Below are 15,974 nucleotides of genomic sequence, written 5' to 3' on the forward strand. Positions count from 1 at the left end.
GGCACTGCGGCTTGGGTAACGTGGTGTGGATATTTCAAGGGCCCCAAAAAGGCACCCGGCCTGGGCCTCACTCAACAGGACGTTTGGAAATGTCCTGATTCCAAAAACAGGAATGCTCCCGTCCCCTCCCAAACCCAGGCCAAGCCCTCCCAAGCCCTGATTCTGCCATCAAAGTGGCCTCTTTTACTCTAATTCCTTGGCTTTTCTCCCTAGTTCCTGTCAGTGCGATTAACATGTAGGAATTCTCGCTCTTGTATGTAAGTGAAAATAACCACAAAGCTCAGACGTTTTCCCCTTTCTGGCAAACATTCGTATTTTGAGCAAGACGCTATTTTGGCTTTTAAAGCCCTGGGCATGTTGTGTTTCGTACGACGCAAACAAACAAAAATAGTCATTTCTAAATGATCAGGAGCAAAAACGAAGCTGATCCCTATTTGAAAACCCTGACGAAGGCCTCTCAACTATCCCATCTCACAGAACCCATCTAATCTGTTCCCATAAATTATACAAGCGGTGGACAAAGCTTTCTAAGTGTAAAAGGATAGAAGAACACCTAAATTACAAGCAGCACCGGAGGCCAAGATCAAATCTGGCAGCCGAGAGATCGGTTTATGTCCATCCATGTTAACGCGGTGCAGGGCACAAAAAAACGCTCAGTTGCGGCTGGGCATTTGACTACAAATGTGACTTTGTTAAGAGCGGAGCGGGGCCCTGTGCGGCCATGTGGTTTAAGGCATAATGCCTCAGTGTATTTTGCCATCGAGTATGTGAATCCCACAGCACAATGTAGTTCAGACTCATCGTCTAATGCCCACTGTGTCTGACTGCAATCTGCAAATTAACAGTAGCCCAAAGCTGGCAAATAATGTCAGTGAAGACAAAACGAAACAAAACAAAAACAAAAACAAATACAAATGCCTTTCAGAGCAACAGTCGAGCTTCAGCGGTTGGATATTTACACGCGGGACACAGACCGCATTCCCCTGCTGTGGAAAGGAGAATCGGGGTTCCGGGGGGGCACATGTGCTCTCTGAACCTCCGTGCTCCTGGGCACGCAGCCCTCCCTCATTACGCCTGTGAACTACGGCCTCAGGTGGGGGTAGCCTCGCTTTCCGTCATCATTTTCTGGAATGTTCAGGCGGCACGGGAAACCTGTTTTCCACACGCCTTGCCGTCTCAATAAAACAACAACTCCCCCACCCCCACCCCAGAGAATGGACGAAGTCTGCGTGTCTGTGGGGAAGCACAAGTTCACCTTGACCCAGCCAACTGGGTCAACTGTTGTGCAATGGAAATTATTTTTGTTTTGTCTTCCGAACGGTGATGAATGAGAACCTCCTATCTTTTTATATTACTACTAATCCAAAGACCTGTGAAAGACGAGCATGAATCTTTTCCTCCACGTCATTTCTACCTTAGGTTTCAGCCCCAGTAAACCTCCTGCAATTGCCTGTAAACGCCACATCTTCTCTCCCAATTTTTGACCTTTGCGAAAACTGTGACCTCTGCCTTAAGTTATTCCGCACCGTCCACCCCCCCCTCCCCAAATCAAGTTAATCTTCTGTGTCCTTAATGTTGGTGCCTGGGTATCGCCTCGTGCGGGAAGCCTTCTGGGACTTTCCTACACTCAGTCAGGGCTTTTCTCTGTACTCCTTCCTGCACAGCATCTTAACAGTCTGTTTACTTATCTAACGGCCCCACTAAATTGTGATCTCTCTAGGGGTGAGTTAAGCGTCAGTTAAGCGTCCAGCTCTTGATTTTGGCTCAGGTCGTGATCTCACAGTTCGTGACATCAAGCCCTGTGTTGGGCTCTGCGCTGGCAGCATGGAGCCTGCTTGGGATTCTGTGTCCCTCTCTCTCTGCCCCTCCCCCACTCACATGAGCTCCCTTGCTCTCTCTCAAAATAAATAAATAAACTTAAAAAACAAAAACAAAAACTGTGACCTCTCTGTTGATGGGGAAAACATCTTTTACCTGTCTTTCTGGAAAGGCAAAATCTCAGATACAGGCTTGATGTTCATAAAATATTTAAAAATGGGGGCACCTGGGTGACTCAGTCGGTTAAGCATCCTACTCTTGAGTTCGGCTCAGGTCATGATCTCATGGTTCATGAGTTCAAGCCCTGCATCAGGCTCTGTGCTGATAGTGTAAAACCTGCTTGGGATTCTCTCTCCCTCTCTCTCTCTCTGCCCCGACCCCTCCCTCTCAAAATACATAAATAAACTTAAAAAGATGTATTTAAAAATATGGGGTGCCTGAGTGGTTCAGTCGGTTAAGTGTCCAACTTCAGCGCAGGTCATGATCTCACAGTTTGTGGGTTCAAGCTCCAGGTCAGGCTCTGTGCTGACAGCTCAGAGCCTGGAGCCTGCTTCGGATTCTGTGTCTCCCTCTCTTTCTGTTCCTCCCCCACTCACACTATCTCTGTCTCTGTCTGTCTCTCTCTCTCCCTGTCAAAAATAAACATTAAAACATTTTTTTAATAATTACAGACATAAACGAACTTAAATACTTGTTGCGCACCTCTTACACAGCATGAATCTTCTCGATGTTGGAATACAGAAGTGACAGACAGACAAAAATCTTTGTCCTCAAACCAGGACTTGCCGGGAAGGGCCACGAGGAAATTTTGCGGGGTGGTGACCACGTCCTATATCATGCTTGAGTGTGCATGACGTGGATGCATCCACTTGCCAAAATCGTACAGCTGAGATTGGTGCATTTCAATATGCAAATTTAACCTCTCGAAGAACTTCAAAAATTTAACAACAGTCAAGTGGGTGTGGGGAGTAAGGATAAAGTAGGAACGTCAAAATGCTAAAAACTGTAGAAGCTGGGTAAGAGCCACAGAAGTGTGATATATTATGATGTTTATATTTGTTTAGTTCTCAAAATAAAAAAAAAAAAAAACAAAACTAAAAAGACTCTCTGCAATCATATGAATATCCATTAATGAAACGTAAGTAACAGATAATCTTCAGTGTTTCCGGGGGGGGTTGAATTAGGAATAGAAGGGAAAGGAAATAAACGAACAGTTACAGGTCACTTACAATGATGTTCCAGGTCCTTTATGGCAGTTTTCTCATTTAATTCTTACAACACCTTCAGGAGATATTTTTACCCCCATCTTATAGATGGGGAAACTGAGGCTTGGAGAGGTTACACAATTTGCCAGCTAAAAACAAAAGCCAGAATTGGGCCCCAAGTGCCACCACCTCTTTCCACCAGTGTTTCTCACACCCTTTGCCACTGTACCAAACACAAGGGCTGGGACTCCCGTGTGGGCTTAGGCTTGGGCTGGTATAGTCTGAGGAAGCCCCAACAAGTACCACAGTCATGACAGATATCACTCTTATTGCCTCTTAGTCCAGAATTACATCTGGAAAGATTAAATAAACTTCAAGGAACAACAATTACACCCCAGAATGGTTCCTACACCATCGGTAATGGTTTCGAGGTCACATTTCTCTGTTCTATGATGCAACATTTTAATTTACGTTCCTGGTCCTTAAAGTCTTTACCTGGGCTCCCATTTCCTGGCTCACACACAGATGTGATAATGATCTGGCACAGAGCCCGAGGAGGGCTTTGGCTGACGTCGTCCACAGGGTCCCCCTGTAGGTAGGGACTCCTTCATCAGGGCTATGCCTCACCAGCAACCACACAAACCTGTTTTCTGTCAACACCCAAACAGACTCAACCTCACAGATGCCGAGGAAGTTGATATGGCCAGTAATAATCGCCCACCTTGCCTGTATCCCTTTCCTGGACACGGTGTCACTTTGACAGATGTCAGGCTTAGCATCACTAGAGATGGGCCCATTATGGACTTGGAAAGCCGTATCATTTCCAAATGCAGACTTGCCCAGCCAAAAAAACACACAGGGCTCAGGGATGTGCCAAATGTGTGGAAATATGGGCAACTTCCCTGCTGTTCACAAGCACTAATGTCCCAATCCCCAGCAGAGGCAAAGGCTGTGGTCCAGACATACGTTCCTTTAGGGCCCATTTGGTGCTAAATAAAAACTCTCTCCATAGTTATAAATTTGAATCATAATCCCTGTTTATACTGTTGAATTTTCACCCATCTGTACTCTCTGTTGCCTTCATCTAAACTAACTGGCCCCCAAAAACACTTTATCAAGTAAGTGCTTTATTCTAGTTGGGAGCCAGGTGATTAGGTCCTGGAAAAGTAGCTTGGTATCCGGTCCAGAAAGTTAATTACTAACATAATTATCAAAACCTTATATTTTTCAGGGTTAAGTCAAGCATCTCTGTGGGCAGGGGCGTCTTTTTGGTTGGTTTGTTCTCCAGTTGACATGTAATTAGCTCTTAAAGACAACACATTTTTCGACTTTTAAAGCCAAACACGGATATCTAAATGTCTACTCTATCTTTGAATATTCCCTCCATTGCCAAAATTCACCCAGAGAATCTGAAACGAAACAAAGTCATAAGCTGTTTCAACCTATCATTCAAATCTCCCAGTACTCAAGGTTGCCTCAGAATGGCTTTTTCTACAGCAGACACAACAAACTTAATGCTACTTATTTTCGTAGAAGATGCTTGAGGCTCCGAATGTATTCTTCTTACTGCTTTTGGTGGATTATTTCTTTCCCAAGCCACCTCGATTCAGCTTTCACGGGACTGCTTACTGACACAGAAAGGAAGTAGTAAGTCACAGGCCCTCAGACCCGAAGCTGCACCAACAGCCGAGAGAGCAGGGAAGGAATTGGTCTACTTGTCTGAAGGTGGAATATGCAATAAAATGAATAAAAACCATAGAATAATGCAGCAAAAGGCAGCATTATGGAGTGAAAGTGACAGCTTTCCAAGAAAATGACTTCCCATCAGGACTCAGTCTGTGATGAGCTAACCACCCGGAGAGGGAACTTTGAATATGTAGCTATGGTTGCATACCCGGCCTGAATGAATGACGGATGACCTCAAAACAGCTTAAGACGCATCTAACATGGACTTCTAGACTCCGGAAGCATGCAAATGACACACGGGACGCGTGGCATCTAACCTGACGGTCAGCGGTCTACGAGCTCCCCTATACCTCTGCAACCTGCCTGCGATTTCATAGAAAGAGAACCTGAATGTGCCCATCTGGGATCTTCCTTTTCTCCCAAACTACAGTGTAAGGAGTGAATGAAGTTTCCAGCCTGGCTCGAATGAGCTCCCATCAATTTTACCCACTACCACATTGCTGCACCTTTGATGAGAACTAATTAAGCTCATCCGGAGGGTTCCCCCCCCCCCCCAGACTGTCTTTTGCAGCTCTGGAATCGAGCACACCAAATTAGGCCCATCTGTCTAACTGGGAGGAAGTTATTTGCCCCACTGCCAAACAGGCTTTCTTCCCTACCTAGACGCTGCCCTCTGAGGTTCCTGAACACCTTGCGAGGATTATGGGGACCCCAACTCTTAACCAGCTAGAATTTTGGCAAGAGCAGGGGATCACCTACCAATTCACAGCAATCCTTTCCTCGCATGGCAAATGTCACCATTTCTTCCAAAAGGAAGCCACCAAGCATGCTACTGGGCTACCGTTCAAAGTCAAAATTACAATATCCAAGAGTTCAGCGCAACTTTTACGTCGTCGTTCCGCTGCCATCTTGCCCCCCCAAAAGTCTTTTCTCATTAACTATGCCCCAAAAGAAGAGCCTAATTAATTTTAACCGAGTCTTCTCCCACGTGAGGTTACTTTTGTTAAGAAAAGGAAACAGCTCCCTCTCTCCCTGCCCCTCCCCAACTTGTCTCTCTCTCTCAAAATTAAACATTAAAAAAAAATTAAAAAAGGAAAAGTGGGGGGAGGGGAGGCGCCTGGGTGGCTCAGTCGGTTAAGCGTCCAACTTTGGCGCAGGTAGTGATCTCACAGTTTGTGGGTTCAAGCCCCGCATCGGGCTCTGTGCTGATGGCTCGGATCCTGGAGCCTGCTTTGGACTCTGCGTCTCCCTCTCTCTCTGCCCCTCCCCAACTTGTGCTCTGTCTCTCTCTCTTAAAAACAAACACTAAAAAATATTTGAAAAAAAAGGAAACAACCCTGCCATTCACACATGCCAGAGGACAAAGTTAGAAGAAAGACGGCCTTGGCAATGATGTCGTCTGTGCCTGCCTGGGCCACAGAGTCAGGCTCCCAGGACAGTGGCTCTTGGCTCCCAACCGATGCTTCTCGGGCTCAATCAACTCGATTATACTCTTACCACCACTGCCAACAACTCGGTGAACAAAAAGGAAAAAGAATCAATAATTATCTGACAGTCATATGCTGTTACTCCTGACCTAAGGAATCTTCACTTAGGTTGAATTAGGGAAAGAAATTAAAATACACAGGAATGCCAGAGTCTTACTGTAGAAGTGAATCACGCCCCTTTGTAGAATAACTGAGGTGCCTAAACTAGTTGTTGGGTCCATTATATAATAGGTCCTTTATAACATAAAAGGAATTACTATTAAAGAACGATCTGTTCTTAGTTTCTTAATTATTGCTTTTTTTTAAATTCCTACCCTAAGCAGATTTATGAAAATTAAAAAAAAAAAAAAAAAGGATACAAGTGAATCAGCAGTTTTCAAACTTTTTTTTAAAGGCAGAGAGACTCTTATTCACAACAGATCCATAGAGGCCCCTTCTCCCCTCCAAAATCTAGAAGATGATCAAACAGGAGTTGACCTGGATGTGGAGACATGGAGAGTTCTGCCTCCCCTTCCCGAAGGGGTCACCACAGTGAAATAAAACAATCTGAAAAGCACCAAACCACAAGGAACCCAAATAGGATGTATGATGAAAATTTAAATTAATAAATGCAGAAGCTTCAGTAAGATCTGTTGCAGCAAATGTACTACCTGGAAACCCTAGCACACATGTAGATTACAGAGACCTAAGCTATTTATTTACTTATCTGCCAAATGCAAGTTTAAATGCTGCACTAATCCTACATAAAGGTTTTCACAAAAACAGCCAAATGAATTTCGACACCTCAGTGAGAGAGCAGAGCCGTGGAAAACGGTGATTATGAAGAGGTCTTAATGACATGGAGGAACTATAATAAAATATTAAATAAAAAGGCAAGAATTATATTGCTGATATAAAAACACACTGAGCAGAGATCTGCTAAAATACCAGCATGCTAATTACCAGGTGAGAGATGAGGGTGGTTTCTGGCTGCTTTAAATTTTATTTTTCAAAAAAAAAAAAAAAAAAAAAAAGAAAAGAAAAAGAAAAGGAAGGGAGCAAAGGACAGAAGGAAAGACCTACCCTCGACATTCTTTGGGCTTAGAGTCCATGAAAATGTAGCGTACACTGGCCAAGAGTAAAAACATTCCTTTTGCTTAAGTTAAAAAATAAAATCTAGCCTTTTAATGAAAACAGATATTCGGTCATGCTGCCCCAGCCAATATGCATTTATTTGGTCACAGAACTGGGTGATTAATCCTCTGGGACCTGAACTTTTTACCCCAAACTAGGGCAGCAGCCTGCAGACAGACGGTCCAGGCACAAGGAAGCCGGTCAGAGGGTCCGAGAGGGGGCGCTGGACCGGACCCCGGGAGGGGGCTCTGGACCGGGAGGGGGCGCTGGACCGGGAGGGGGCGCTGGATCGGGAGGGGGCGCTGGCCCGGGAGGGGGCGCTGGACCGGGTGGGGGTGCTGGCTCGGGAGGGGGCGATGGACCGGGAGCAGGACACCCAGCGGCCCCGCCGGGCAGCAGCGTCCTCCCCGTGCCGCCCACTCACCACGTCCAGGTCCTGGGAAACCCTCCGCTTCCGCAGCTCCTCCATCCTCTCGCACACATCGGAGAAACAGGTGTTGTAATAGTCTGCATACTGCTGGGCCAGGTCATCGATGTTTCCCAGGGAGCCGTCCTGAGGGCGAGGCGGGCAGCAGGAAAAAAAAAAAAAACAGGAAAACAACAAAGGCGGTGAGTCCACCGGCACGAAGACCTACAGCTTTTGGTGCCCCTCCCCCCAGCATTTACAGTAAGAACGGCCGGTATTCGTTAAGTGGGAAGTATGGGCGCCACCTCCAAATCCTCCGGACAGCTATGGACACGGGGGACACAGGAACTATGTGCTCGCCTTTACAGTAACTCAGAGAAGTTGAGTGCCCACCGGGTCTAGGGCTAACAAGCAAAGAAGGCAAAACTCCAACCCAGGACTCCCGCGGCCAAGGCCGCGGTCTGAAACCCACACCTCTGCCCGCCTGGCAGGGCTAAGAAACCCCCAGGCGGGCGCCTTCAGAAGAGGCACTGTCCGGGCAAGAGGCTCCCCGAAGCCCCATCCGTGGCTGCACCAGAGCCTCCTGAGAAGTCCCGACGCCAGGACCCCACTCCTGGCAATTCTGATTGCGGGCGGAGGGCGGAGGACCCGTGAGGGACGCCGCAGCTGAACCACACCTGTGCCTCCCTGAGACCCTTGAAAAGAAAAAAAAAAAAAAAAACCCTATTCCTTGAGTTATTCCAAGTACACAAGCGAGAAGCACACACGTTAACAAATTCACCTAAAGAAGAAACAGGTCTGTGGCCCCAGCAGCCGCTCCGGAGCCCACGTTCCTGAGTTCACACTCAGCTCGGCGGCCGCTCACAATTCAGGGGCCTGAGGCGTGTTTCCTAAGCTCTGGAAACTCTGGAATAGTACAGATAACCTCTGGACGGATAACCTCCGGTAACACTGGAATAGTACGGAACCTATCTCTCAAGGAGAAGCGGTGAAGTAACACGGTCCACCTGGCACACAGTAAGTGCTCAAAACTTGCTTAGCTACTCATGTTCACTACAAGAGAATGTTTCAGACTATAGTCTTCCTTTAGGGCAGTCGAGGCCTTGAATGCGTGTCTGAACACGTACACACGGAGGACACACACTGCATACATTTGTAAGTTATGCCATTTCTTCTACTCACTCGTTCATTCATAAAGACATTTGCCCTCCCCTGTTTACCTCCCGACGTGTCCTTTCTTTGGTAAGAATAAATGGCCCTCCCAAGCCAACCAAGGAAACGCAACTTTTAGGGAGCCTAGAAGGTGCACACGCTTTCCATTTTACGGTCCACAGCCCTGTCTAAACACGCAAACACACTCAGATGCAGGTGGGGTTGGGGAAGTCAGAGTTCTCCCAAAGCCTTTCCGCTAAAGACCTTCAGGCCTTGTCAGGAGGCCTGGGTCGGAGCGAGCATCTCTATCCCGCGTCTGCACTCACTGATCTTATGCAACCCACGTACAGGAGAAACAGAAATGAAAAGAAATGATATTTTAGAAAAAAACCTCTCCCTCCTCCCCACCCCAAGAAAATGTTCTCCTTTGAGGTAATCGTGTCCAAGTCCCCAGGACAGATCTAGGAAGGAGACGTTTGAGCATTTGAACATGTCTGGGCAAAAGTCATTCCTTCATTTGGTCGTCGGTCCGTCTCAGACAACAAGCTGGACAGACACGGAGGCTCTGGGGGCCTAGCCTCCTATTCAATACGTTTACCGTCAAGTTTCCGAGAGGGAAGTAATATCGGTCAAGGCAGAAATCTGCTGCTAGGCCTCTGAGGAAAGGCCCAGAGGTGGTCAGCCTGCTGCTGGTCTCTGCTTTCCTGCCGTCAGCAAACTGCCTGAAACCAGAATCACTCAGGAGGGAGGAAGCCAAGCCAGAGTATCTTAAAGTGAGGTTTCTGAAATCTAGCATGATGAATCAAATTATGATCCTAAGGTTTGTCCTGACTCACCTCGGCCCTACGACATGTACCCCCGTGGGCCACAGCATGGAAACCCACAACCCCCTGGCGGGTTTTCTCATCTGTTTCCCCACTTTGCCCAATCTGCCATCGACCCCGCCACCGAAGTGACCTTGCTAAACAGATCTGACCTGCTTCCCCTCCTCCGAGGATCCCCCATGCCGCCCCATCACCCAGCTGAAAAAATAAACCCCCGCCTTGCCAGCCCAGCCCTCAGGGCCTTTCACCTCGCCTCTGCTCCCCAGTCGGCCCCGATGAGGAAGTTGCTGAGAGCCACTGCCTGCGAGGCCCAGAGGAGCCAGAGAGAAGCAAGCAGCTTCCTACAACGACCACTTTCCCCTCGGAGCAGGCCCTCTCCCACCCCACACACACCTCAGGCCCAACACCTGAACTGAGTTCTGACCACCAACTACTACTCACAGCCAGGACTAGGGGAGCAAAGTGCCCGCTGAAGCATGGGCTTGAGTCCACAGCTGCTGGGCCGGCTGCCTTCTATTAACCCAGCATTTTGGCTTAAACTTCAAAGAAACAAAGTCCTCATGGTCCCCCTACTCTTCAAGATCCTCATGTTTCCTTAGTCCCCGCCCCCGGTACATACTGGGAAGGACCCAGGAGCTCCCTTCAAAGCACGTGTTGGAAGGTGGGGGGAACAGGGTTTATAGCCGTATCACCTGAGAACCCATTCTTACGAGTTACTGCCTGGATTCTGCCACTGCCCACAACAGCTGGGGCCCCTGAAGTCCTGGGGCCCTTCAGAGTTATGTCAAGTCTATCAAGAGTATGAGGCTATCCTGTCTCCATCCAGAAACTTCCACCTTCATCCATCCAGGAAGGGAAACATACCTGTCACCTTTGACCAACTACAAAACCTGTATCTTCTAATACCTGAGTGAACTTGTTAAACCCCTAGAGATTACAGCTACACACTTTCCTATAGCTTGCCGTTCTTAAATGAAAATTTCTCTCCCTCCCTCCGCCCGCCGCCCGGCCCCATCACAGAGGCACTAAGAATTGTACTGTTTTAGCCAAGGCACTCCGATCTTGAATTCCAGCTTCTCAAAAAACAGCCAGCTGAACCGTACAACTTAACACGATCACCGGTTTTCTTGATCAGTCAAGTCCACGCCAAAAAAGTTCGTAAGCCATTATTTACATAGCTTTGTTTCAAATCACTTCCCCACCCCTCCTTTTTCCTAGCAATACCTTCAACATCAACTGTTCGGTTCTCAAGTTTCCAAGCTGCCGATCAGCCGTGTTTTTTGCCACTGGAGTTTAAGTCCCTATCCCTCAGCCCAGATCACCCCAAATTCCCCAGTAACGCGGGGGCCTGGAAAATATATGAGAAAAAAGGCAGCTGTTCAACTCAACCCAGGCCAAAGACAGCAACCACTTCACACCCTGCAGCATGTGGCAACGTCCAACCCGGACTTGAGGCCCGGCAGACTATGATTTAGAGCGGCGTGGCACAGCTGCCCCTGTGTTTTCCCAAATCACTTTCCAGATGTGCAGTAAGTCCCCAAAATTTCCACTTTCGGCAGCCTTGATGATGTAAGTGCCAAGAGAGGCAAAAGAATAAAAGAACGGGATTTTAAAAAGTAGGTCTTGTCTGCCATCCCCAGGAAGGAATCCTGTTCGCCCCAATCAGATGGAACCAATGAACCACGAGACGATGTTCTCTTCCTCCACTCAAAACCCATGCTCTTTCCGGACTATCTGGAAACCTTGGCATCATTTCTGCCCAACGTGTTCTTGAGATAGCGCAGACCTATTCGGTGAAAACATTTGCTTCTGGGCGCCTGGGTGGCTCCGTCGGTGAAGCGTCCGACTTTGGCTCAGGTCACGATCTCACGGTTCGTGGGGTCGAGCCCCGCGTCGGGCTCTGTGCTGACAGCTCGGAGCCTGGAGCCTGCTTCAGGTTCTGTGTCTCCTTTCTCTGCCCCTCCCCTGCTTGTTCTCTGTCTCTTTCTCTCAAAAACAGATGTTAAAAAAAATAAAAACATCAAAATATTTCCAGATTAGGCTGTAGGGAATTTAACCAATGCAGCTGATGTCAATACCACCACACCTAGTGCATCTTTCTTTCTGGAATGTGAGGTTATGTCTGACCCAACACCCACAGCGTTCATGTCAAGAGGCACTCAAGTTGCAAAATAGTAAACGCTCTCTATGCTTATTCTAATAGATACAATTATTAAAATACTGAAATCGATTTCTTTTTAAACTTCTATTTCTCTTAAGGTGTTCAAGGTTTCTGCTCTAGAGTCATTGCTCGCCTAATTTGTCTCATTTCTTATTTTTCGCCTTTGGTTCTCATGCTGAGGCTGAAGGAATATGGGTTCAAGTTTAGGAACAGGGGGAAATCTTATTTCCTCCAAAGAATTTAAGTAAATTATGAAAGTGTGTCACCCGATCTTTTTGTAAGAATTTCCCCATACGCAGCTAAAAAGAAAAGAAAAGGAAGAAAACCCATGCAAATTCAAGTTCTCTTTCCTTTTCTTCCTGCAAAACCAGGCCACGGCATCTTTCCCATATGACCATCCACTTCAATTGGTATGGATTTAAACTGGATCGGCGGTCTCACTACCAGGGGCAGGTCAACAGAAGACGGACCCTGTGCAATCTTCCCACGAAGCCACTGCACACCAAACACTCATCTTTTATGCAGCCAACATAAAAATGCAGAGATACGGGGCATTTGTACCCAACAACTCAGATGGGGGCGGGGGGGGGTGGGGGGGACTGCTGTCGCAATTAAGGAGAAAAGAAGCAGCACTGTTCTCGTAACGACTGACTTAGCAGTCTTTTCTGATCTTTATCCCAACGTACTTCTGTCTCTGGAAAATGTAAAAACTCAAAGTACTATGAAAACAGAAAGCATTTGTATCGTTAACTTTGGTTATTTTTGCTCTCTTCTTTCCCAGATGTCGTTTATGGTGTAGGGTATCCGGACAGGCTTATGGAGGAAACAAAAAAAGAAGACAAAAGTCCTGAAAACACCCGGAAATACAATGTAATCTGTGCTGTTGTATGCAGATCGCATGCAAATGAATGCAAATGAACCTGTAATCCTGCTATTTTCTGTATCTATAAAGACAGAGCCCCAAGGGAAAACTCCAAGTGTGGCTCTGAATCCCCAACGTTGAGGGGAAGAAAGAGAACAGACTCCTGGCTCATTTATTTAGTGTCTCTACCTTTTTTGGTCTATAATAATAAGTATATATACATTTTGAATAATATAAATTATACGTTCTATTTACATTGCTCCCTGTTGTTCTGGAGAGGGGTGGAGCTGAATATATCAGTATTCAGTCCCCGACAAGCTAAGTCCGCTGGAAGAAATCACTGCAATAACGCAGCCCGATTTCTTGAATGACTTTCACTCTGCGTTTTCATTCTTTTTTTTTTTTTTTTTTTACATTTATTTATTTTTGAGAGAGAGAGACAGCGTGAGCAGGGGAGGGGCAGAGAGAGGAGACACAGAATCGGAAGCAGGCTCCGAGCTGTCAGCACAGAGCCCCATGCAGGGCCGGAGGGCTGGAACCCACGAACTGTGAGATCATGACCTGAGCGGGAGTTGGACCCTTAACCGACTGAGCCACCCAGGCGCCCCTCTGCGTTTTCCTTAATTAGCTTCTTTAAAGATTTGGAGGTGATAAATGCTTTCAGCAAACGTTCCGGTGAAATTGCTGCTGCCATAAAAAAGACTTTAATTCTGGTTTCCTCATTCGGCCTCACTGCATCTGTGAGGGGTCGCTCCCGGCACTAGCTCGCTTACCCCCATCCTGCCATGTCATTCGTGGAGAGAGTCACTGAATATGCCATGATCTCGAATATTTTTCTCTGAGGTATGTCGCTCCTAGCATTTCTGCAGATGGTCTGGGCGGGAATACAGTTTGTCTCAGGAAGAAGTTTTTTACGCAGGACAACCAAAAACATACACTAAAGGGACCGTATTAGGTCATGCTGGTGGTGATGAAAAGCCCTGGGGGGCGGGGGTGGGGGGGCACACCCACGTGGCAGGTGGCTGGAGGGCTGACTTCACATTTCCACTCCCCCTCTCCAGAACACCCTAGACCTTGCCAGGCCCTCTAATTCTTGCCTTGGCAAATATAACCTTGGTGCCCGAGGCCCCCACTATTCTGCACAGAGGTCTCCGCTTAGCATAAACCCAGCCCTGGGGAAGGAAGGCCTCAGGCAGGCAGCACTGAGGCTCCCTCCCTCCCGGCACTCTCTCAACAACTGCTTCTAAGGAAGTGGCCTTCAAAGGCCTGAGGAAAAACACCAAAAACAAAACCAACAGACACACACACACACACACACACACACACACACACACACAAAATGCAAAACGAAAACCAAACAGCAACAAAAACTAGGGCATGGGACATCTTTGACAGAATTATTTATAAACTACTTACAACTCTAAGTACTTATTAATGTAGACTGTATCTATTTACATTAAAAATGGACACGGGGCGGGGGAGTGGCAGCGCCTGGGTGGCTCAGTCTGTTAAGCATCGGACTTGGGCTCAGGTCATGATCTCCCGGTTCGTGGGTTCGAGCCCCGCCTCGAGCTCTGTGCTGACAGCCCAGAGCCTGGAGCCTGCTTTGGATTCTGTGTCTCCCTCTCTCTCTGGCCCTCCCCAATTCGTTCTCTAAAAATAAATAAACGTTTTTTAAAAATGTACTGTCAGAATCTCACACAAACTAGGAATCCCTAGTTATCAAGTCAGAAGGAATTTGAAAAGCTCGGTCTAAGTAAGAAAACTCCGTTTCCTGACCATGGAAAGGAACAGCTACAACAAAATGGGATTAAAAAGGCCTCCTCCGTATCCCTCATGGGGAGGGTGTGCTGGATCTCTGATGTCACATTAATGATCAGGTACGATGAAGAAAGTGATCAAGGCTATCAAATTAATATGCTTTTCAATCATCAATACCTAATACAGTATCCCATCAATTCCAATAATATTTATTGAACACCTAGGACACTTCAGACGCTACACTAGGTGCAAAATATTCAATGTAAAATCAAGAAACATGGATGTTTATTATTAACAGAAAAGCAAAGTATGCTTTTTAGTTTATTTTAATGTAGTCATATGGTTAAGTCATGGAAATCTGTTGAAGGGGTTTACTAGACTGTGCTCGGTGTAAGGTCTTCTTGGAATTAAAGACACTGGAAGATCTAATTTGCTGAGCTATCATCGGCACAAAAGAACATGTCACAGGAACCTTCAGAATTTGAAATTGAAGGGAAGTGACTGGAACGTTGACAATTTGTTAAAAAAAAAAAAAAATTCCGGTATAGATTCACTCTCAAAATGGGCATGTGGAATTAGCAGATGGCAATTTCGGACTGAACTCATTTCTCATTTCTAAACTGCCCTGAGCTTAATAGAATCATAGATTTGGAAAGAACAGCAGAGTGAGCTAGCTGGGTGGCAATGAACGAGCTAGTTTGGTGGAAATGAAGTCACAATTTCTGACCATATTCACAGATTTTGATGAGTATGAATCACACTTGACAGTTTCTCTGGCTGCCTTCGGCACATGATCATGAGGGTATGAGCATTCTCAAGCATTTGGCCGTCGGGATCTGATGCCGGATTTAAAAAAAGTGACCTATAATATTCTGAGCCATTTGGAAATGAATGTATTAATCTCACAACAATCCTGAAATTTCTGGTTATGTTGTTAAGCCTTGTACAATATTTGAGGGTTTCTCATATTTTAAGAAAACGATATTCTGCCATGGCTTGCAGAGTCGGGAGGGGGGGGGGGGTGATAACACAGGAGTCAGAACTGGATTTGACCATGGTTGATTTCCATGGAATGCACTTAAGGAAGGCTAAGAGATTTAGAGGTCATGGTGACCTGATCAAAACTGACATCAGGCATCATGCTTGTAACCATTCACTGTTATAGAACCAGTGCTGAGTTGCCAAAGTTCTAGATTTTTAAGAACTGGTAGGTAATGCCTACAGGGTGTTATCAAGAAAATTCACATGGCTAGGAAGCCTGAGGACACTGCTCAGATGGCCTGTACTAAAGTACGTGGGCACCCCCCTATACTGTGATATAAGTTCTCAAAACTCTCATCCACCTCCTTAGCTGCCGACAGCTGCCCATGCCTCCTTTTCCTGGGTACTCAGTGTGAACTCTCCAACCCCCCAAACTTTCGTTCCTGATTCCAGTATTCCAGAGATTAGCACCCACCAGTTCCATGGATGCCAGACTCTCAGGAGTCATTCACTTACCC

At 46.7% G+C, this 15,974-nt stretch overlaps 1 protein-coding gene and 1 long non-coding RNA gene across 9 annotated transcripts in view; one reads left to right on the forward strand and one right to left on the reverse strand.

Moving 5' to 3' along the window:
- Positions 1–15,974, reverse strand: part of SASH1 (SAM and SH3 domain containing 1) — a 340,008-nt gene that overhangs the window by 144,558 nt on the left and 179,476 nt on the right. For all 8 annotated transcript variants that reach the window (XM_040448607.1, XM_040448611.1, XM_040448608.1 and 5 more), the window contains exon 2: positions 7,734–7,862. In XM_040448607.1, the coding sequence (XP_040304541.1) occupies positions 7,734–7,862 (129 nt within the window). The remainder of the gene's footprint in view (positions 1–7,733; positions 7,863–15,974) is intronic.
- On the forward strand, positions 8,619–12,678 carry LOC121013081 (uncharacterized). Its single transcript, XR_005782492.1, has 2 exons — positions 8,619–8,732; positions 12,634–12,678. It is a non-coding gene; the product is annotated as an uncharacterized LOC121013081 (long non-coding RNA).

The sequence above is a fragment of the Herpailurus yagouaroundi genome, unplaced genomic scaffold (assembly GCF_014898765.1).
Source record: "Herpailurus yagouaroundi ecotype Mexico unplaced genomic scaffold, PumYag 198, whole genome shotgun sequence".
NCBI lineage: Eukaryota > Metazoa > Chordata > Mammalia > Carnivora > Felidae > Herpailurus > Herpailurus yagouaroundi.